We start from the raw sequence: 24,524 nt of genomic DNA on the forward strand, positions 1-24,524 counted from the left end.
TTGCATGCTTACCTTTCCCAGCACAAATCTTTCCCCCCACCCCAATTTCTCTCAGCATAAATCTTCTTCCTTCCCCTCCCAGACAAATCTTACTTCACTTCCCCAAATGTTCCCTCCCAGCACAAATCCTACCCCACCCCCCATTATTCCCTTCCAACACAAATTACCCCCACCTCAAATCCCCTTTCTAGTTCAAATTATTTTCTCCTACAAATCGCCCAGAACAAATCCTCTTCCCCCAATCCCCCCCCCCCCCCAGCACAAATCCTCCATATCTCCAAATTCTTTCTCCCAGCACAAATCCTCTTCCATCCCCAAAACATTACTCCCAGCAAAAATTCCCCAGCACAATAGGCCCCCAATCTGACACAAATCCTCTTCACCATCCCCCTTTCAAAACCCCCCTAAACAATATCCTCTTTCTCCCCGATCTTCTTCCCTAAAGCTCCTTCTCAGCACAAATTCCCCTCCCAACACAAAATCCTCTTCCCCCTTCTAACACATTTTTATTTATTTTTTATTTAAGCAGAGGCCTTAGAGGATAAAATGGTGGGTATTGCAAATGTATATGTCACACAGGATTTGTGCAGCGATTTTTCAAACACAATTTTTTGGGAAAAGATACACTATCATGAATTTTAATGCACAAAAACACCAATATAATACCCAACTGTTTGGTAAAATATAAAAGTTGTTATGCCAAGTAAATGACTACGTAACGTGTTATATTTTAAAGTTGTGTATGCCCGTGGAATGGTGACAAAGTACGGATCTTAAAAGTCTCCATAGGTGACACTTTAAAAGCCTTTGCAGGTTACCAGTTTAGAGCTACACAGGAGGTCTGGTTACCTCACATGTGTGGTGCGAAGTCTGTTTACATATGCGTGTGTGACCTATGTATGCGTTTGCCTTTGCATGTAAGCAAGGAGGGATAGGGGCGCTTCAAATTTTTTTAAATTATTTTATTATTTATTTTATTTAAAAAGTTTTATTTTTGCACTGTCTCTTTATTTATTTTGCATCACTTTTATTGCTATCACAAGGGATGAACAATATTCCTTGTGATAGCATGGGCAGTTACAGGTACTCTTACTGACTCTAGATCTCTCCCTTACATGAGGGTCTCTACAGCCCCCCTTACATCAGGGTCCCCAGAGCCATCCCCTTTACATCAAGGTTCCCAGAATTATCCTCCTTTACATCAGGATTCCCAGAGCCACCCCCCTTACATCAGGGTCCCCAGAGTCTCCTTCCCATAAATTAAGATCCCCAGATCCCTAGAGAGATCCACAAACATTAAATCAAGGTCACCAGAGTTCCCTTACCCCATTGCAGCTATTCTGTTTTGTTCTCAGTGCAGTCCACAGCTACAGGTGAAAGCTGGGAGGCAGGGCACTGGCAGCAGGTCTGGATGAGAAAGTTCCATCCTCCTCCTCTGAATGCTTCGGGTTAGAACTGACCCTGGCAGGCAGCGGCAGTGAGTGGAACCTCCACTCACTGAGCTGTTGACCAACTGCCATATTTTTATGGACAGCAACAGTTGGCCTTACTAGGTCCTGGGACTCCAGCCTGGATCCACAGGACACAAGGATTTACTTGAAATCTCGGGCTGGTCCTGCATAATCTGGGACATTTAGAAGGTATGGGTATAGCAGTATAGTGTGCTAAACTTACCTACCAGCCAGGGCTCCTTTTCTGTTTAATCAGTTATGTCCACAAAGGCATTTATAAGAAGCTTCTTCAAATCCTCTACAGCAAGTGATGGCTCCATTCAGAGTTATTGTAGGGATGAAGCAGCTGTTGGGACCAGAGCTCGCTGAGTGTCACAGGAGGGAGTGCCATCCTGTTCTTTTGGGCTGTACATGCACAGTGTGTACTCTCTCCTGTTGCAGCCACTGAGCTGATCATAGATGACTGGACAAGGTACACATTGCAAACGTGTTGCCTAAAAGAACAGGATTACTCTCACTTCCAAGCCACTAGAGGCACTGGTTACAATTGTTCTGTTCCTACAATAACATAGGATGGAGCCATTGTAGGATACAAAGGATTTGAAGAAGCTTCTTCTAAATGCAATTAGCTATTGGCCACTAGGTGAATAATGTCATCAGGTGCTAGGTCCCTTTTAGATTGAGCCCTCCTTTAGTGATGTAATAGTTGAGTCAGTGCCCATATATAAGCTAGGATGGGAGGAGCCCTAGTGCAGTCGGGGCCAGAGAACGCATCATAAGGCAGATGTAGTCAGCTAGGGGAGGCCCTGGACAGGGCTGAAGGGCAGGGAGGGAGAGACCTACAACCCAAAGAACCAGCTGTAGACATCCTGACTCTTATAGTGGAAAAGGCTAGAGCGAGTTGCAGAAAGCCTTTTGGTCCAAGTTTTCCCTGGAGTGAGGCTATCCTCCTGGAGGTCCTGGGAGAAGTGTACCCAAGACAGAGGTTACTGAATTGATCCTGTCTCAGATAGATGACATGAATGGAGCATAGAGCTGAACACAGACGGCCTAAGGCACACCAGGGCCCTCTCAGTGAGTACTGATGACCCCGTTGAAAGAGAGACAGTATGGACGATGGCTTACTAAAATGTACTGTGTGCTGCTTTCACATATGACTGCTGTGGTTTGTCCACTATATGTGATTGACAAAATGCTGTCAAGAGACCCCAGAAGTATGTAATGTGACTGTAATACTTTCTGAAAATAACATCAGTAAAGTTCAGCAATCCTAAATTTATGTGTGGACATTCCTTCCTTGGGATATAAAGGTCAATGGCCAGGAATGCCATAAGGAGGCCTCTGGCATGGAGATGGACACAAAATGGCAGAGAGTTTAAACCTCAAGCAGGTGGGTTATTGTTCTGGTAGCAGAAGAAGCGAGGCAGGGACTTGTGCTCTTAGTGCAATTACTAGCCAATCGCAAGCCCCCTTACGCACAATACTGCTATACCCATATGGGATGGCATAAGGGGGTTATTTACTAAAACTGTAGAGTGCAACATCTGGTGCAGCTCTGCATAGAAACCATTCAGCTTCCAGGTTTTATTGTCAAAGCTCACGTTGAACAAGCTGAAGTTAGAAGCTGATTGGTTACCATGCACATCTGCACCAGATTCTGGGTGTACCAGTTTTAGTAAATCTATCCCATAGTATGCTTAATTGTAGAAAACCCAATGTGGGTGAAACAAGTGAAAGGGGCATGACCTATGGGTGGGGATGGGTGGGGACTTGACCTGAAGCCTGTCTTTCATTTATCTTACACTGGAATTGAATGCAGTTTGAGGAGGAACCCCATATGCTATATTATAGGGGAATAGTGTTGTCACCCTATGGCAGGATAACCAAGTATGTTGGGACTACAACCAACCGCCTCCCCTTCCTCCTCCTCTTCCCTATAATATGAAGAATTTATATAGACTTTCTCGCTTTCATAGCATTGTTGGAGACAACACTGCAGTGTGCACAGGGCACAGGACAGTCCTGGGACAATACTGGGTTTCTGACATGATCTAGAAGGATTTTGTTTTGCACTTTTGGAATAGATATAACAAAATGCTAGGAACAATGTAACTGATAACAGTCTGTAAAGGCAGAAAGTATAGGAAGCTATCAGCTTACAAATTTTCTGGCAGGATGGACAGATTTAGTTTTTTGCAATTTTTATACACATGGCTTTTTTTCAGCGGGAGCATGGGGGAATGCAGTTCTAGCACCTCCAGCACTGAAAGTATGTAATGGCAAAGAGTGCTGGGATGTGCTGTAGGATCTGTTGTTGCTGGCTGCTGGAGGATCTATTGTCACTGAAGGGGTTTATTTTTGTGTGGTGGCCTATTGTTGCTGGGGAGGCCTGTTGTTGCTGGTGGGGATCTATTGTTGATCGGGGGTCAATTGTCCCTTATAATCCTTCTTCGCTCTATCTAAAACTAAAAAAATTCTTGCTTTTAGTTACACTTTAACAGACCAAATGGAACAGTCCATTGTTAGGAATTACATACATTTAATATAGTTTGCTATATTAAATGGTATTATCCAATTCTTAAAGTGGTATTAAACCCCAAATAAAAATGTAATACATTCCACCTGACCAATCATTAGACGTGGTGGCTGAATTAGTGTTCTTTTTTTAGGCTTTTTCTCTTCTGTTTTCACCTGGTGATCTGGCCAGTAACACACCTCCTGTATTAGAAGGAGCACAGGGGCACCTTTAGACAGCAGCACTATCAGTCTGAGGGGAGGGGAGCGTTAAATGCATTAGCAGATTTAGATACACTAACAAACTCAAGCTGAACTCCAGCTAATACTTTATAACCAGTTACAGCAAACAGTTTTTTCTCCTTTTGGGTTAAATGTTTTACATAACTAAAAACTTAAAAGCTGACCATTGTAAGCATCCCTGTCAGTGGTAAATGGTTTTTCCTCAACTCTCTAACTGCTACATCTGCAGGACAGCTTGTTCTGTTGAAAAACAACAAACATACTAGCTAGATAAGCAGGTGAAAATAAAGAAAGCCTAAAAAAACTAATGCAGCCATCACATCTAAGAATTGGTGTGCTGCAATATAACAAATGTTTGCTTTTGGGTTTAATAGCCCTTTAAGATGCTGCAAACGTTTTTTGGGATGAAATTACAAATTTCCAAGAAAAAATAAATAAATAATCTGATCCTTTTTTATATAAGGCTTAATTGTTATACATAATCACAAGTTGTGTGTTTAATATTTAGAATATTTCCACAGTCAATAGGACATTCTAGTAAGTTCAATACTTATGCATCTAGCTACCAGGGCTGTATTTACTATAAGACACACCAGGGGCGGACTGACCATTGGGGAACTCAGGCACTGCTCGAGGGCCCAGGGTCGGTAGGGGGCCCCATGAGATGTCCCTGGTCGCTTTCATAGGCTTTTTTAGGTGTGGTTTGAGTGGGGGCCAGGACACAGGGGCCCCATGATCACCTATTGCCCGGGGGCCCCATGAGTTGTCAGTCCGCCCCTGAGACACACTGTATGTTGGCTGGTATCTTAGGCCGAGGGGGTAGCACCAAACTATGGAAATGATAAAACTGCAAGCAGTTTCCCTTTATTGTGTTTCTGCCATTTGTTCTTCTCTGAACATAAGTGCCTAAACTCAGAAAGGGAATTCTAGGAAGGTAGGGCATGCAGGGAATGTTGAGAGGAGTCAGAAATTTCACTGTAGTACAAGTTTCTTTTAATGTCACCTGGTGATTCTGTCAGTAACACACTTTCTTTCCATAGGCTGACAACGCTTGGTCACTGTACTGTATCTATGGAGGTGTAGCGTTGTCACCCTAAGACATTTGTGTGCTGTGGGGGTGGTTCCCTTAAATTTGTCAGCCCACCCTGCAGGTACGGATTAGCTTCCAAGAGGATATAAGGGATGGGAAAGATTAGAGGTTAAGCAGTGTTTGGAAGAAGGCAAAGCTCAGGGAACCTGTAGTACCTAGAGAAGGTGGGTTTCTGCTCTGGGGCACCTGGCTTGAAGCTGAAGGTCTTGGGCCTGATCATGGGAAAAAGTAAGCTTTGCACAAAGGATTTTACAAATGGATGAGTGAGTAGCACAATATCTTCTCATGACACCCTAAGGCCCCTGTCACATGTGCGGCCAGGGGGGAATAAAAACAGGCGGCTTAGTCTCCGGTCGCCCACCAAAAGTGTAAAAATAATCAGGAGAGGCTGGTCACATGCCAAATGTTCTTATGGCAAATTTACTGCAACATGCATAGTTGACAGAAAGCACCACCTGTCAAACTTGGCCATTCAAGTCAATGTTGCAAGCACTGCAATGCATTAGTCCCATTATAAACTGCTGCCTGGCCAAAAAAAAAAAATCAGGAATTCGGGAGGTGGCAGGATTGCTTCCTGAATGCCTGACAACTTTCAGAGCATTGGCTATTGTGAACCTAGCTTAACTGGGACCAGTTGTTTCTATCTTCCCTTATGCAGGACCTATTACCAATCATGTGACCTGAGGGCTAGCAGAGTTACAAACTGTTCTTTACCATGTTTAATTAAAGGATAAATAAACCTTTGGAACATGATACATGTTTTTAACAGTTTTTAAGGGAACATGTTCCCACTGCTGCAATGTCTCCCTGATCCACCACCTGTAATGACAGCGAATGGGAGATCATCTCCCCGATCTCGCTGTTACAATGAAAAAAAAATTAGGCCATGCAGGGCTGAGCCCACTCCACGATGTCATTCATTCACAGAGTTCTGTAAATGTGAGAACTTCAGGTACCAGGGTGCTGTTGAGAGCTCTATGTAGTTAATTGAGTCTTCCTGTCATTGTGTAACTGCCTGCCCTTATGAGATACAAGCAGATAACTTAAATTTACACTGACAGTTTTCAGGAGCCCTGCACTGCACCTGCGATCTGATATTCAAAGCTTCGGATATTTATTTATAACCTAACCCTGCTTTAAACTTCACAACTTTATCCATGACATGTCTGGGGTGTCCCTTGGCTTTCATGATGCTGTTTGTTCACTAATGTTCTCTAACAAACCTCTGAGGTCTTCACAGAACAGCTGTATTTATACTGAGATTAAATTACACACAGGTGTGCTCTATTTACTGATTAGGTGACGTCTGAAGGCAATTGGTTCCACTAGATTTTAGTTAGTGGTATCAGAGTAAAGGGGGTTGAATACAAATGCACACCACATTTTTCAGATATTTTCAAGGCACTGTATACCATTTATGTGGACTGTTATACAGTAGCTCAGTAAAACAAATTATTTTACAAGAGTCATGTCTCCACCATATACGGTATATATCAAGAAGATGCATCTGCTGCAAGGCTTCAGGCCATCTATTGTTATAATTGTTATAGCTATTTATTCACCTACAGCCAATAGCAGGGGAAAGGAGAATGCAGCTGGTTCTGGGACAGAAGTGGTAGGGATGTAATTGTGTAAGGATTGGTCTGAGATGGTGGGCAGTGGTTTTCCCCAGTTGCACCTTCCTTGTCACTGAACATGTGACTCTGCGAGGATGCAACTCACTACAGCACTGCACCTGGAGCCACGTGTATGCTGAGACTTCAAATTATGTGAAAATGTACTTCTGCCCAAGCGTGGAGCTGTTAGGGAAGCAGAACTGTGAGGTAGAACCGGTGGGGTTCCAGGCAGGTGCAGACAGCAGCTCCACTGTAGGTGGCACTCGACCAGAGCAATCTCACAGAGAGGAGAGAAAGTCAGGAGAAACGTGGTTTCTCTAGGGTTTCCTGGTTCCCGGAGGCTGTGTTCTGCTTGGTTATGCTACATCCAGGTAACCCATCTTGGGTCAGCAGTGTCTTTATAAGTCCCTGTCCCCAGGTTTTAGTGATCATTTGTGAAGTGGCTAGTATAAGGAAAGGGCACCTGTCTGTCTGTCTGTCAGGGAAAGTGATAGCGGCAGGGAAAGGTTCCAGGTGAGTACAGACAGACTAGGGACTCACAATTCTGCACAGAAGCCTCCCCTTTGGGACAAGAGTGGCTAGGCTGCACTCCACCCTCTGAAGACAGATGCTGTTGGTGCATATTTTCCCACTGTATCTCTGACTTGAACCAAACTGTGAGTGTTTCCCTTAATGGCCCTCTCCTGCTCAGATTGTTGGTAATTGGCATATTCTGCAATACAAGTTGTGAGTTTAACTGCAACCAGAGTCACAGGGTGACAATCCTCTGGATCTCATCTCTGCAAAACTTTGGGCCCCCAATACAAGACAACTTCCTTAATAATGCCAGTTGCTGGAGTCAGTCTTTTGTCCACCTTATACAGACAAGACTAAGCCTTTCGACTCCAGTCTTCTCCATAACTTGTAGGGAAGGAGTTCTGTAGTCAAAAATAACTGGTAACAATCAGGGGCGGACTGACAACTCATGGGGCCTCCAGGCAATAGGGGATCATGGGGCCCCTGTGTCCTTGCCCAAACTCAAAAAAGCCTATGAAAAAGTTACCAGGGGCATCTCATGGGCCCCCTACTGACCCCGGGCCCTCGGGCAGTGCCCAAGTTTCCAAATGGTCAGTCAGCCCCTGGTAACAATTCATCTGCAAATAGTGCAGAGAGCACAGGAAATTATTAGCTTACATGATTTCTGGCAGGATCATTAGGTTTTTTTTGCAATATTTATGTAATAGACCAAAAGAGACCAAAAAAGGAAGTTGACATATGTAGCACTACCCCCAAAGGGGCCGCTTGATGATGCTTGTCCCCAATAGCTGTCCTGATCTTGCAAGCCTCTCGACACCGCTGACACTTTGGGTTCAGACACCTTTCAGTAGTAGAGAATAATAATGCAAGAGACACAATTCTTTATTAACACCTCTATGTTAAACTTATTCAAAAGAGTACACCAAAGGAATAATGGGTTTAGGGTGCACAACCTCAGTTAACGCATAAAAGCAGAACACGGGTACAAAGAAACAATCAATTAGCAACATTTAATAGATTATACCACCATGAGAAGTAAGCTTCAGCTATTTAATAGCAACACTGCCAGTGAGAGGGGGAAGAGAAGACTTGTTGAGTTATCAGCTCCCTCTGGGCCACCAGTGGCACAAGGGATATGCAGAGAATTATGTAAATGTACACTCCGGCATAAATAAAAGGTACCCTAGTTTAGTAACAACGGTCTTAGAAGGGAAGAGGTCCCTTTAACTAGAGATTGCAGCTTGAGTTCTGTGATGTTGAAAGTTCGTGGTATGGTGGTATCTGCTGTCTTCTGCTAGCAATGATGGGGCCCATAAATGTTAGTGAATACTGTCAATTCAATGAAGTTAAAAAGGCACTGTTCAAAGCAACAGTCTCCTGATATAGAAGTGTAAAGATGTCTGCATTCAGTGTCTTGCTCACCAATCCTATGGATAGCACTGCTTCCTAGGAACGAGAGTTCTTGCCCAGGCTCTTGACTTTTGCAGAGATGTGCAGAGTTACCACCTGACAGCCTGTCAGCATGGCAAGCAACGATATATGTGTGAGGACTAGACAGTGAAAGTCCTAAAGCAGAGAAGGCTGACGTGACCAAGGTGTGGCGATCAGCGTCACTGCTGTGTTGAACTGATTTGCAGAGTCCCACAGCAGTAGGCCTGCAATCTTTCTCTGTAGGAAAACAGCAGTCCCCCTATATCCATCTCTGGATCCCATACCAAGAGATCGAGCCAGTTCCTTGGTGTAGAATATATCTGCTTTCCCAGCATCCTTCTTGTTCGCCAGCTGTCTGGTATGTGTAATTTAATCAGCATTCAGGGATACAGAATGTATTGGCTATAGGACTACAGGTCCCAAGATCCTTTGGTGTCAGAAGAATTGGATCCACTCTGCTAACAGGAAGCTATGTAGCAGTCCCAGTATTGGGCACTAGGGGGGAAAGGATTAATCACAGTCACGTCTGCAATAACCCTGAATTGCACAATGGCATAGCTGACACCTGGCTATACATATATTTTAACGCACCATAATGACCAATATACACATATTCATGAAACACCACCTATGTAGAAGTCATTGACTGTCTCATTCAAGTTTGTACTCTTGCCAGCTTAATACTGACATGTATCCCAGTGTTGTTAAACCTACCTTAAACCAAGACAGTTAAAATGAGAACAATGTTCAATTAATGCCCCCTCTAGTGTTCAGCTGTAATAGTGACATTGTATTCAGTGGCACTGAGAAAGAGAGGAGGACCCAACTGAGAGCTAGAGATTGTGGGGCATGTAGTCTGGAGGTAGAAGATTTGCAAGGAGCCAATGCTGCTGGGAACTACAGGTTTAAGCTGGCTGGAGGAGGAGAGGTTATTGCTGGGAAAAGATATATAGGTCAGACTCCAGAGAATGCTCTTCCACTTGGGACTACGGGATGAAGCTGCTAGCAGGGACCTGGCTGCTGTGGAGAGTCAAGCAGGCCAGACAGTGTGGAGAATTTTTGATGTGTGAGCCACAGACTGGCCAGCAGAGCACCCGACTACAGCTTCTTGTTGGCAGAATTGACAGATACGAGGCGTGGGCTTCATCACTGTCTCAGCTACAGCAGAATCTCAGGGTCACAGGACAGTAGGCCAAGCATCCCACCCTGGTTGTAGATCCCTTGAGCCGTAGTATCATCAGGATTAGTGAGCGGGTGGAAGCCCACACTGTATACACTCCTCAATAAGAGACACTGCATGCAGACACCTTTTATATCTCACACCTTCTTACAAGTTTATGATCCATTTCTGGAATCATCTATCCAAAGTATCTACAATAGCTGGTTGCCATTGCATAGCAATCTCCTCAGGCCCTTACTGAGCTAGCTGAAGGTCCAGGACATTTTTTCCACCAAGACTCTCTTTGACACTCCTTAAACCCAGGATTCGGTGCCCATCTCAATGCATTTGTTAAAGAGGGACTCCATTTAGAATTGTTCATAGTGTAGCTCATACATTCAACTTACTGAGTGTGCTGTTTTTTTAGGACCTTTGGATTTTAGGGGAGCAGGCTGACACCAAAATGTCTTTCTTTTCCCTTTTATGCCTGAAGTCAGAAGCTCCCTTGATTTCAACAAGGTGGTTACTGCCTAAAGAGGTATTTGTATAAATGTTATTTACTGTTTGCTGACTGAATAATTCTCAGTAAATAATTAATTGCATTACAGCATTTAAGTGTCTGTGCAATTGTTTCCTGTGTGCATTATGTCTGAACTCAGGGTGTCAAAGGTGTCGGTTGGCTTACAATGTCAGGGCAATCTTTGGGGGCCCATGTCTTACAATGGGTAGTGCTACAGACACAACCTCTTTATACAGCTTTGTCTGTGGAAATGTTAGATGTATCAGTCATTCGGCAGATCTGAATCTTAACAAGGTATAAGAATTATTTTTCTGCTTTTGTTTCCAAACGTTGTGCAATCTGTTACTCAGAATGTGACTTGCTGTCAGGATCTAAGAGAACTGACGCTAAGATACTAATGCCTTTTATTTATCATTGTAGGAAACACTGTCACCTCTGCTTCTATTTCCAGTCCTAAGAATGGATTTTCTGGAGATCAAAACACTCGTATCAATCTTGTGCAGGTAAATTTTGTTATTCTAGCGGCAGTGCACTTCCACAGATATTGGACAATTGTTTCGGAAATTTTACGAGCGGCAGATCTTTCAAAACAGGTGCATATAAATGTCTATTGCCCATAGATTCTAGATTCCAGGTATATTAGTGATCCTGCATTGTTTCTTAAAACAGGTTGTATGCTAAGAGCAAAAAGTCCTCAATTCTGTACATCTCTCAAAAACATAAACTCAAGCAGAAGTTGCCTTACTATGTATCATGTGATAGAAATGTTCAGCATTGTAAAAAGTTAACAGATAACTCAATTAATCAGTCCTTTACCCTAAAAGGCATCTTGTGCTGCCCAGGCTCTTCCCACCTCCCTCTCCTACCAATAGATTTCTTTTTTCTTAACAATATACTTTATATGTGCTGCAAAGCAGCCCTTTTGTTTTTCTTCACAGGACAGAGATTGAGCTCTGCAGTCACTTTTGCAGCAGTTGTTTTCTCATTCTGGGTCACAATCGTGAGCAATGTCCTTTTGTCTCTTTCAGTTGGTTTACCATGTCAGCCGTGCTTATGCTTATCAGTTGACTTTTTTCCCGGAAAGAAAATTGGCAACTTCAGTCATAGAGGCACTGGCTAAGCGGGCACCAACAGTTTGCCCTCTTTGAAGCTCAGTAAGCTCTGATGTGACTCCGTATTACTAGTGAGGCTTCCCACCTGTTAGATAGCTCAGCCTTTTCAACCAGGGTGCCCAGGCACCCTGGGGTGCCTTCAGATTTCTTCAAGGGTGCCTTGGCAAAATGCTTACAAATTGCCCAGAAATTGTATTCAAGCCAGCAGGTGGATCAAACCTTCCTTTTAGTTACACAAAGCCACAGATTTTCATTGTACACCATTAAAATCTTCTAGGTGCCAGCATTAAAACAACCAATGATGTCATGAGTTGATAAGAAGGATGTCAGGTCCTTTAACAGCATCCATGTTTGCCTCTCTCCTGCCCCTCTCCATTAGTACTAGGGTCACATTAGCTGAATGGGAGAGAGTAGCTGAGGGAGAAGAGAAACATTGGAATACTAGTCATTACCAGTGTGCAAAGGTGTGTTTGCATTGAAAGAACAAAATACCACTAATATTGGATGTCCTACATGTGTGGATGTTGCTGTGTTCTGTGAAATTATTAGTTTACTTTTTACATTTTAGAATAGGCTGCATTGAGCCTGCTCAGAATTTTAAAGGCTGCCTTGACTGAAAAAAGGTAACACTGAGCTAGGTGTCTCATCACACAGCAGAAGCAAAAGAATGTTACATAAATCCCACTATCAATGCGAAACATGCCGACACTTGCAAATCATGTAGTGTTTTCCATATTTTTGTCTAACACCTGTACAAGGAGCTCAGCCATTAGGATAGAATGCTAAGCAACACATGCAATGGCCCTGTAATGCAGAGCCTGGCCACAGTTTGGCTGACGCTATGGATTGGTTCCCTGTACACCGCCAATCACCATGGGAAGAAAACCTATTGCTGGAGTATGGAACAGGTGAGTGTGGCCTTACCAGGATATTTCTGGACTATTATGGATAAAAGGAAAGTTAAATTACTTTCAATAACTAGACATATGCAAAATGGAAAACATTGTTTAGTTTAGTTTCAGATAAATTAATTGTTACAATCATTTCATTATTCATCTTTGGAATTCTTCAGTTTTGTTTCGTTTATTCATTTTGGAAAATAATTCAAAATTTTCGGAACGATTACCATTCGATTCGATCAAAAATGACCAACGAATCAAAATTCTGTGTTAAGAATAGCTCGTTGTTAAGGAGCAGGCCAGCAAGCTGGCCACCGCGTCCTTAGCAACCGATGACTCATCTGTCAGTGGGATTCCCCATTGTTAGCAGAATGTATCCAAAACTAAAAATTTTTTTTTAAAAACACAGCGTGAGGGTCCCCCCAAAATCCATACCAGACCCTTATCTGAGCATGCAGCCCACCCTAAAAGCTTGCTCGTTACCCCCCCTCCTGAACCATACCAGGCCACATGCCTTCAACATGGGTGGTGCTTTGGAGCTGTCTACAGCCAATAATGCCAGCCTTCCCCCTTATGCACCCATCAGCCCCATAATGTAACCAGCACTGGGTCGTAATACATAACTGCTGCTGCCATGGAGACAGAAATGCCAGACCAGCGCTGTAAATAGCAGGGGCAGGACAGCAAAAGAAGGCTGGGGACCCCATTGTGGCAGAACGCCAGGGACCAGTCGTAAGTGTGACCTTTGCATCCATGGTAGTTCTGCCGCTGCATTGGACCCTTATACGGAGTTTCCTGGTGTGCTGGTGACATATCTCTTGCTTTCTGCCACTTTGGGGGGACCCCAAGATGGTAGAAATGGGGTCCACTGCAGAACATGTTAAAGGGTCCTGCTGCGGCATCATAATAAAGGGCCCTGCAACAGGAGTAAAGGGCCCAGGGATCAGTGGGGAGGGCCACAGGACCAGAGAAAAGTGTCCTGGGATCAAGGGGGGGAATCAGGGGGGCCCTTTAAGGTTTCTTGCAACAGGTCCCTGAAGGTTCTAATATAAGAAAAAAAAAAAGGTTGCCATCATAGTTGGGTGCAATCACCTGATCATATATAATCCCCGTCTCACTTCATATATGAGGTGTGGATTTTAAACCAAATAGAATATGAAAAGAAATTAGCAGCTGACTAGAGCAGACCTGCCAAAAAGTGGTTTATTACAAATCCGATGTGGAGTAATAATCACTAAATTAGTGAATGCAAAATATTATTTTTTTATTTAGATCACATAGATCATGAAAAGGTTGACATTTAATCATGGTGAACAGTGTTCAATCATAAAAATAAAATAAAAAATAAAAGCAAAAAGCCAAAAAATGTTTGCGTTTTCCACTTAGCTGCATGTGTATCTAGTGAACCAGATAAGAAAAGCAAAGACTTCTTCTATATTCATCAATTGGAGAGTTCAAATAAAGAATCCTGGTATGAGTACAACTTCTTAATGTCAAAGTTAGTATCCTTATCAGTTCCTCAGATTGGGTAATGAAAGCTTTTATAGTTTATTTCCTGGAAATTAAATAGATGAATAAACAATGAATACATGAAGATCTTGAATAAACTATATCACCGTCATTGACCTCCTGCTACAATAATTGCTTGAATAGAAACCAATTAACTGTCAAAATTGCATCTTGTTACCTTCTTTGTAGATGTTCAACATCATATGAGTAATAAGTTGCAGTTTCACATAGTGTGGCTATGACCAGTGGGCCAATGGTAAAAAAATTACAGTGGTTTGGCTTCTAGAATAAACAAAATTTGCTAGTCATATGATTGTAAAAAACATCAATATAGTGAATGAAAAAAGTGTATAGTTACCATATTGGAGACCAAAGTATTCCCACTGATGAATAAATTTGCATAAGTCTGCTTTCTGCAGTCAACAAAGAGATCTGATGAGATAATACTCAATTCACCTATAAAGGCCCAAAAATTTCCCTCAATGAGAGCACTAGAATACCCAGTTGTGGCATGAGATATAGCAATCCTGTATCAAAAATAGTAGCAGGATATGACTTAGCTCTATTCAGAGGTACTTGCCACCGATGGAAGTGAACTAACCCCCGAAGGTTCTAGTTATGCCACTGCTGCCATACCAACGTCCTGTTCACCACCATACACCATACCATCATCCTGGTCACCGCTATATGCCATATCAGTTTCCTGATCACCGCCTTACCCCATACCAACATCATGATCACTGCCATAACAGCATCCTGATCACCACCATATGCCATATGAGCATCCTGATCATTACTATACCCAATAACAGCATTCTGATCACCGCCATACCCCATACCAGTGTCCTCACTTCTATATGCCATACCAGTGTCCTGATTACCGCCATACTAGTTAAACAGTGCCAGTGTTCCCATCTGCTTCCACTGTGCCTCTTCTCAAGGGATTCCAAAAATATGATGGGTAGTGAGGAAATTAGATACGTAATTTATGCCCCTAGAACACCTTTAACTGTTTCTTTGATGTCGGGCCCTGCTGTGTGGCTAGGCTGTGAAAACAGTCTCACACTTATGGTTTCCCCATACTCAGGAGGCATAGGAGAATGTGTTTTAGTTGCTTTTAAAGTTAGCACAGATTGTTGCAAACTACGTGTAGAAGTATCTCCTCTCCCCTATATAACTGCTCTCAACTCCACAGCCTGCAGACTGTACAAGCCCTCCTGGCTGCTCTGAAGATCTTCCATGACAAGGATAAAGGTTTAAGCACAGTGCTGTTCTTTGAAAGCTTGGTACATATGGCATTCTCTCCCCTTGTGAATTCCTGGGTGTGCTGATGTACTCACTCTGTCCTCTTTGCTCCCACTGCTCCCAGGAAAGGATCCTGTTCATACTGTGATGCTAACTGGATCTTCCTGAGCCAGCCTGAGCCCATCCTAGAGTCAACAGCTCCCCTAGACTTATGGGACCACTCCCAGGCCACCAACACCCTCCTCAGCACTCCATCTTCCAACCGACTCCCTTGCTAGCATGGCTTTCTCATGTTTATGGGTAAGACTTACCACACTACCAGGGCCTTTTCACCTAGGATTGGTCAGACCCCCATAAATATGCAGATTTAGGTCTCCACCCTTTCCACCCACCTGCTTCTGGAAGCTTCCATGGGCCTCCAGAACCAGGTGGTGGAAATAGAGTCCCAACCTGCTGAGTCACCCAGCCTGACCTGCAGTAACCCGAGCTAATTACAGACTCACACAGTTACCATGAGTCATACCACAATAAATTTAACTACACTAACACTAGCAGCACACTAGAGGGTGCTACAATTACAACTTCAAAAAGCTCACCATGCCTCTTACTAAATACCTTGGACTGTACAAAAAGTGGTCATTTTAGAGGGTGTTTGTACTGTCCTGGTATTTGTGGGCCTCAAGAAATGGGTCAGTACATCAGGACTGATCAATTTTCAAATATATATACAGTTGTGTTCAAAATAATAGCAGTCAGACATCACTAACCGGATCAATCACTGTTTTTGGTAGAAATGATATTTCTACATGGCAAATAATTTACTAGCAGGTGTAGTAGAGTCATAGAAATCCAACAGACCCAACAGTCATGACATGCATGCTGCTGATTCTGTGTAATTGAATCACTAATTGAAAGGGGCATGTTCAAAATAATAGCAGTGTGGAGTTCTATTAGTGAGGTCATTCATTCTTTGAAAAACAGGTGGCAATTATTGCCCTTATTTAAGGAAGGAAGGCAGAAAATGTTGTACATGCTGGTTACAGTGCATTTCTCTCTGAAATTCTGAGGAAAATGGGTCGTTCCAGACATTGTTCAGAAGAACAGCGTACCTTGATTAAAAAGTTGATTGGAGAGGGGAAAACATATGAAGAAGTGCAGAAAATGATAGGCTGCTCAGCTAAAATGATCGCAAATGCTTTAAAATGGCAACCAAAACCTGAAAGACGTGGAAGAAAGCGAAAAACTGCCATTCGAATGGATAGAAGAATAGCCAAAATGGCAAGGACTCAGCCAACAATCAGCTCCAGGAAGATGAAAGAAGGTCTAAAGTTACCTGTGAGGGGGCGCATGTGCGGCCGGCTCGGAGATGGACGCTCTGTAGCTGCAGCTCCGTCCATCCGCCAGCACTAACGCGGCACACTACGGCCCCAGGGAAAACCGACATCAAACAGCTGACCACGGAGGGTGCCCGCAGCCCACTAGACATGCCCCGCAGGAAAAAAAGCCCGGGGCAACCAGGGAAACTAACGTTTTTCTTCCCGGCCGTTCAGCCGGGAATCCAAGATGGCGGCCGCCACGAGGATGCACAGGGAGACAGCAGAAGCCAGGAGGGGGACTACAGCTCCCAGCATGTCGATCCCAGGCTGAGGCATCAACTATACCCAGGGGACCCGGGTGAGTTGTCTCCCCCACTGTCACCCACGTCCTGCAGCCCTGTAAAATCTAAGCCTCGGCTTGACAGGGACCCTGAAGATGCATCCCAGGCCCTAAACTTTATACCCCAACCAGCATTTTCAAACATGTCTGACTTAGACGCATTCCCAGTATCTGACCAACCGCTAACTGAAATTTGTATGAAGAATATGCTGACATTACTACGCCAAACTTTGCATAATGATATTTCCGCGCCATTGGCCCAAATTACTACTCTAGTGCAAAGCCAGGACCGCAGGATCCACCATATTGAAACCAACATAGCGGATATAGTAGAAGCGCACAATGATTTGATTGATGCCCATGCGGAACACACGTTAGATATCGAACAAATCAATCTCAAATTGGCTGATATGGAAGATCGCTCACGCCGCAATAACATTAAAATTAGAGGAATTCCTGAAACGGTATCTAACGAGGCATTACTTCCATACTTGCATTATTTTTTCAAGCTACTAATCCCCACACTCACTGAAGTAGAGGCTATAACCGATCGAGCACATCGCCTACCTAAGCCCTCTTTCTTGTCTGCAACTATCCCTAGAGATGTGCTTGTCCGCATACACTTCTACCATATTAAGGAAAGAATTATGATGGCGGCCAGGAACCCTCCTCCAATACCATCCTCACATGCGAATTTGCGCCTTTATGCGGATTTATCCAAAGCCACACTTGCTAACAGAAAGAAAATGATACCTATCACAAAAGCGCTCAGAAATCACAATATGGCCTATCAATGGGGATTCCCCACTAAGCTAATAGTGCGTCATCAAGGCAGAACCTATAATATTAAAAATCTAGAGGCAGGTCTGGACTTCCTTAAAACCTGGAGCATTTTACCAGCAGACCCACAAAAAAACAACCCTGGTTCCGTTCAAAACATGGAAGCAACCTGAAGGGCTAAGCGGCACTGGCCGTGGATATATTTCCTACACTCTTTCCCTGGAGGCGTTCTTTAACCTCGTATGCTTCTGGCGATCGGCCTGAACCAAGTAATTTACAATTTCACAGTTATGTGTAGATATGACTCTCTTGAGGGTCATATCCGGTTTGACTCCCCCACCTTTGTTGTAGCACACATAGCTACACCGTTTACTTGCTTTATGCGCAAGTTTCTTTTTAATGTTAATTTTCCCTCCTCTTTTTTCCCTCCTACTGGCACCGACAAGTGTTCACATCTGACACACTGCTTTTTTCCTACGGCCATGACTACCACTGGAATAACTAACAACGCGACTATGCCTGTAAACCGAGACTCTAACTAAAAATGATTACCATCAAATCCTTTAATGTACGAGGCCTTAACTCCCCATTCAAGAGATCGATGCTAGCAAGAGAAATCCGGAAATATAATACTGACATACTCTTCGTGCAGGAATCACATTTTGCCACGGACAAAACCCCGAAACTGTATATACCTCGTTTCTCTCACCTATTTATGGCAACCAACGGGAAAAAAAAGAACGGAGTTATTATCGCTATCAATGACGCCCTCTCTTTCACACCTACCTCCACTATAATTGACCCGCAAGGGCGCTATATTATCTTGGTATGCCTAATTAATGAGATCTCGTACACCTTGGTGAATGTTTATGGTCCTAATAGCAAACAATTGAAATTCTATCGGAAACTCCACAACCTTATCTCCCAACATCAGAAAGGCAGACTTATTATTGGCGGAGACTTTAATATTCTTAGTGACTCACTTCTGGACTCTTCCTCTAATAAAAAACCCAGCAACCTCAATTTTAACGGCTTTATGCACGAACATGACTTATATGACATATGGAGATGCCAACATGGTGCGGAAAGAGACTACACCTACTTTTCACCGTCGCATCTGTCATATTCTAGAATTGATATGTTTCTTACGGACAAATGGACTTTACAACATGTGAAGTCCTCCCAAACTGGAACTATAACCTGGTCTGACCATGCACCGGTCACCATTTCCTTGGATGACACCCAGCGATCGGCAATTCCGCCTATCTGGAGACTCAACTCTGCGATTCTGAATACACCAGAAAACCAGAAATTCATATTAGATGCACATGATTTATTTTTTGAAACTAACATTACTCCGGAAATTTCTATTACCACACTTTGGCTAACATACAAAGCTTATATGAGAGGTATCCTCATCCAATTAACTTCTCGCGTAAAAAAACAACGATCTCAGCAAATAGACCTACTCCTTGCTTCTATACGTAGAAACGAGGAGATTAATAAACAAAATCCAAATGCCACTATAACCGCGGCTTTAAATCAAGATAGGGAAAAACTTCGCACTGCTCTTTTACACATCTATGACACGAACCTCCAAAGAACAAAATCCCAATACTATGCGCTTGGTAACAAGACTAACTCTTTTCTTGCCAAAACCATTAAACAGAAACGAATTAAAAACAAAATAGCCACGATTCAGCATCCTACTTCCAGTACCCCTCTATCTAATCCACAAGACATAGCTAATGCATTTGCGAGTTATTATCAATCGCTATACAACTTAAAAGATGACCCTGACACAACGCAACCAACAAACCTCTCAATTGATAATTTCTTAAGCCAAACTGAACTTCCCCATCTTACACCTACTCAATTGACCTCCCTCTCTGTGCCGATTTTACCTGCAGAGATTGAGAAAATCATAACTAAACTCCCCATGAACAAATCTCCGGGAAACGACGGATTTACTAATGAATTTTATAAAAAGTTCGCGACTAATCTCAAATCACATCTATCTGACCTTTATAACCACGTAGCTTCTAAAGGAGAATTTCCTGCTGATATGCTACAGTCAATAATCTCTACTATCCCGAAACCGGGTAAAAACCCCCAATTAGTCCAAAACTATAGACCAATTTCATTACTTAATACGGATCTGAAAATATATGCCAAAATAATAGCCCAACGACTCCTTCCGTACCTGCCGACGCTGATCAAAGCGGATCAGGTGGGATTTGTACCAGGTAGACAGGCCCCTGATGCGACTCGTCGACTTATATCATTAATAAACCTTCTTGAATCAAACAAACAACCTTCAATTCTCCTATCGCTTGACGCAGAAAAAGCGTTTGACCGCATTCACTGGCGTTTTATGTCATTAACTCTTCAAAAACTTGGTATTACGGGTTGGATATTATCAGCGATTCTATCCCTTTACTCCAAACCTTCAGCCAGAGTCCTCACTAATGGTACGCTTTCACAACCATTTCAAATATCTAATGGTACTAGGCAAGGCTGTCCCCTATCCCCTATAATTTTCGCCCTACTAATAGAACCACTAGCATCCAACCTTAGAAATGACTCCGATTTTTCAGGGATTAAATTTTCTCAGCAAGAACACAAAATCAGTCTTTTTGCGGACGACATTATCCTAATGATTACGAACCCCTGTAAATCTCTCGCCTCAATCCGTTCACACATACAAAAATATGCAGATGTATCCTATTACAAACTAAATGAAACCAAATCTTCAATTTTAAATCTTCATACTCCTCCACAGACCCAAGCTCGCCTTGAAAAACAATTCCCCTTTAAATGGGAAAAACACAGTATCCCCTATTTGGGGATTAAACTTACTTCCACAACCAATCAACTCTATTTTAAACCCCTATTAGATATCATACCACATGAGCTTAGGAGCTTGCGCACAACCACGCTATCAATGCTAGGTAGAGTAGCGGCTATTAAAATGTGTATATTGCCAAAGATATTATATATCTTTCGTACATTACCTATATCTATACCCTCCTCCTTTTTCTCCGTAATGCAAAAAATTCTAAATAAATTTCTATGGAATGCCAAAAGGCCCAGATGTTCTACAAACCTTCTGATCCGTCCGCCTTCCAGAGGAGGAGCTGGTCTCCCACATTTAAAATCTTATTATCAGGCGGCTCTACTAGACCAGCTCTTCTACTGGTGGCACCCTACTCAGGAAAAAATCTGGACCACTATGGAACCTTACAGATATCCACAAGGTGCCTTAACAGATTTGCTCTTCATGCCTCGTACAACACTGATTGGACATACTTACACACATCCATGTATCCAGGCTTCACTAACAGCTTGGCATGAGCTCTTGACAAGCACTCATTCACAGAAAACTAACATACACATCCCGACCCCTATTTCCGCTCTGCAATTTCTCTCTCCCAATTTAAATCTAAAGGCCTGGATAGAGTTAGGTATTAATCATATCCAAGATATTTTTGCTAACCATGGACTCGAATCATTCCAGACACTGCAGAAAAAATTCCATCTTCCTAATACGGAACACTTCACTTTTCTGCGAATATTCCATTTGCTTCATAAAACGGATATTCCTGTTAAAATAGACCTCCCAGCTACTGCTCATCATTTCCTACATAAGACCAATTACCCAAAGAAAGGGATCTCAATTTTTTATACGTTACTTACTGAAGCATATTTCACGACCCACTCATCATCCCTTACTAATTGGGAGAAGGACTTCCTCTCCCCAGTGACCCCTCATACATGGCAAATGACTTTTGTCACTACACACAAAGCTTCGAAATGCAGCTCCCACTGGGAATCATATTTAAAAATTCTCCACCAATGCTACTTGACCCCTGCCAAATTATCCATCTATTATCCGCAGCAATCAAAAACCTGCTGGAGACAATGTGGTGAAACCGGTTCACTCTTACATGTGTTATGGTCTTGCAAGTCCCTCAAATCATACTGGAACAAAGTGTTCCAATTGATTTCCTCAGTTACAAACTCACCTACGATTCTTGACCCGGGATTAGCGCTTCTACATCTAACGATAGAACAATTCCCTGTACGCTCACGCACTATTATCATACACATTCTGGCAGCAGCCAAGACTAACATTATGAGGCTTTGGCGTTCTACTTCACCTCCTCTACTAGCCCGTCTCATTGCTGACCTCAACTTGCAATGTGAGATGGAGAAAAGAGCGGCCTTTCGAAACTCTTCTTATCACAAATTCACTTTAAACTGGTCTCGATGGCTAACACATCCCAATTGCTCAATCATATGATTACGAACCTTATCCCTAGGACATGTTGAATTTGCAGAACATCGGTGCCCCTTCTTCCCCCTTCCACTCTTTTCTATAACCGTTTTCACCCTCTGTTTAATACTCTCACGGTTTTCTACTTCTTATGATGGTTCACAATCTAATGAACATACCTCTCTTATAAGTATGAATCTGTTAAATGAACATCCAGCCGGATGGTGGGTGTTTTGTACCTCACTCTCATTATTGTCCAATGTTTCGTTTATGTGAACCCTACATTTGATTATATCTCGATATTACGTGTTTGTTTAAAAAAAAAACTTTCAATAAAAAACTATTTGAAAATAAAGTTACCTGTGAGTATTGTTACAATTAGAAGACGCCTATGTGAAGCCAAGCTGTCTGCATGTAGCCCCTGCAAAGTCCCACTGTTGAAAAAAAGACGTGCTGAAGAGGTTACAATTTGCCAAAGAGCACATTGATTGGCCTAAAGAGAAATGGAGCAACATTTTGTGGACTGATGAACGTAAGATTGTTCTTTTTGGGTCTAGTGGCCGGAGACAGTTTGTCAGATGACCCCCAAACACTGAATTCAAGCCACAGTACACTGTGAAGACAGTGAAGCATGGTTGTGCAAGCATCATGATATGGGGATGTTTCTCATACTACGGTGTTGGGCCTATTTATCACATACCAGGGATCATGGATCAGTTTGAATACATCAGAATACTTGAAGAGGTCATGCTGCCTTATGCTGAAGAGGAAATGCCCTTGAAATGGGTGTTCCAACAAGACAACGACCCTAAACACACCAGTAAATGTGCAACATATTGGTTCCAGACCAACAAGATTGACGTTATGGAGTGGCCAGCCCAATCCCCGGATCTTAATCCAATAGAAAACGTGTGGGGTGACATCAAAAATTCAGTTTCTGAGGCAAAACCAACAAATAGAGAAGAACTGTGGAATGTAGTCCAATCATCCTGGGCTGGAATACCTGTTCACAGGTGCCAGAAGTTGGTTGACTCCATGCAACACAGATGTACAGCAGTTCTCAGAAACAGTGCTTATACAACTAAATATTAATTAAGTGATAATAAAGTGATTCAAAGGAAAGCAAAATCTTCAAACATTTTAAAGTTTATATAGTGAATGTTTGAGTTTGTAAAAAAGAATACAAACACTGCTATTTTTTTGAACAGTCTAATATTCACTTTACTTTTTTAGAGGAACAACACAAATTTGATATATTTTTCTTCATGTTTTGATTTGGAATAGAATGTGTAGTGTTCCCAATGCATTTGTGTGTATGGAAATAAAAGCTATTAGAAGGATTTTGAGCTTTATTCACTTTTTTCAACACACTGCTATTATTTTGAACACAACTGTACATTATATTGCTAAGAGTATTGGGAAACTCCTCCAAACCAACCACAGATGTATAAAATCAAGCACCTAGGCATGCAGACTGCTTCTACAAACATTTGTGAAGGAATGGGTCACTGTTAGGAGCTCATTGAATTCAAGCGTGGTACCGTGGTAGGTTTCCACTTGTGCAATAAGTTCATCCATGAAATTTCCTTGCTACTAAATATTCCTCGGTCAACTGTTAGGGGTATTATAAGAAAGTAAAAGCAGCTGGGAACAACAGCAACTAAGCCAGAGCTTCATGGAATGGGTTTTCTTGGCCAAGCAGGTGCATCCAAGCCTTACATCACCAAGTGCAATGCAAAGAGTCAGGTGCAGTGGTGTAAAGCATGCTGCGACTAGACTCTAAAGCAGCGGAGATGTGTTCGCTAGAGTGACAAATCACGCTTCTCTGTCTGCCTATTCCAATGGATATGTCTGAGTTTGGTGGTTGCCAGGAGAATGGTACTTGCCTGATTATATTGTGCCAAGTGTAAAGTTTGGTGGAGGGGGGATTATGGTGTGGGGTTGTTTTCAAGGGGTTGGGCTTACCCAGTCATATTGTCCCTGATCACTGCCACACCAGTTACGACTTGCCTCCCAAGTCTATTCTGACACTTCTCACATACTTGTAAAAATCAGCTTTCTTTTGCTAGAGAACTTATAAGAACCACCAAACATTATATATTTTCTAAAAGCAAAGGCCCAGTGGGAGATGTTAAAGATGATATTATGCAGAGTAAATGGATACCTAACATATTGAGCTTCTAAATTGTGCATGCCCGTGGAATGGCGATAAACTATGTTATTTAAAAATCTTCATAGGTGACACTTTAAGCCCCTAGAAAGTCTGAAGGTGATCCTTGAATTTTGGGCCCTTCTGTGTGGCTAGGCTGTGAAAAAGTATCAAGCATGTGGTATTGCCACACTCTGGAGGAGTGGCAGAATGTGTTTTGGGGTGTATTGCTAAGTATGCCTATGATGTGTGTTGGAAATATTTTATTAAATTACAATTGTGTAAAAAAGTACATTTTCATTTTCTTTCCTGCATTTTTCAAAAACTTGTGGCATGTCTTTTGTACCTGGTAATGCTC

At 42.6% G+C, this 24,524-nt stretch overlaps 1 protein-coding gene across 1 annotated transcript in view; it reads left to right on the forward strand.

The window, feature by feature from the left end:
* The window catches only part of GABRP (gamma-aminobutyric acid type A receptor subunit pi), a 168,552-nt gene that overhangs the window by 24,944 nt on the left and 119,084 nt on the right, over positions 1-24,524 (forward strand). The window contains exon 2 of the mRNA XM_089690278.1: positions 10,961-11,043. Coding sequence (XP_089546404.1) covers positions 11,000-11,043 — 44 coding nt within the window. The 5' untranslated portion in view covers positions 10,961-10,999. The remainder of the gene's footprint in view (positions 1-10,960; positions 11,044-24,524) is intronic.

Source organism: Staurois parvus, unplaced genomic scaffold, assembly GCF_062004578.1.
Source record: "Staurois parvus isolate SC_StPar_1 unplaced genomic scaffold, SC_StPar_1.0 ptg000525l, whole genome shotgun sequence".
In the NCBI taxonomy this organism is placed as follows: Eukaryota; Metazoa; Chordata; class Amphibia; order Anura; family Ranidae; genus Staurois; species Staurois parvus.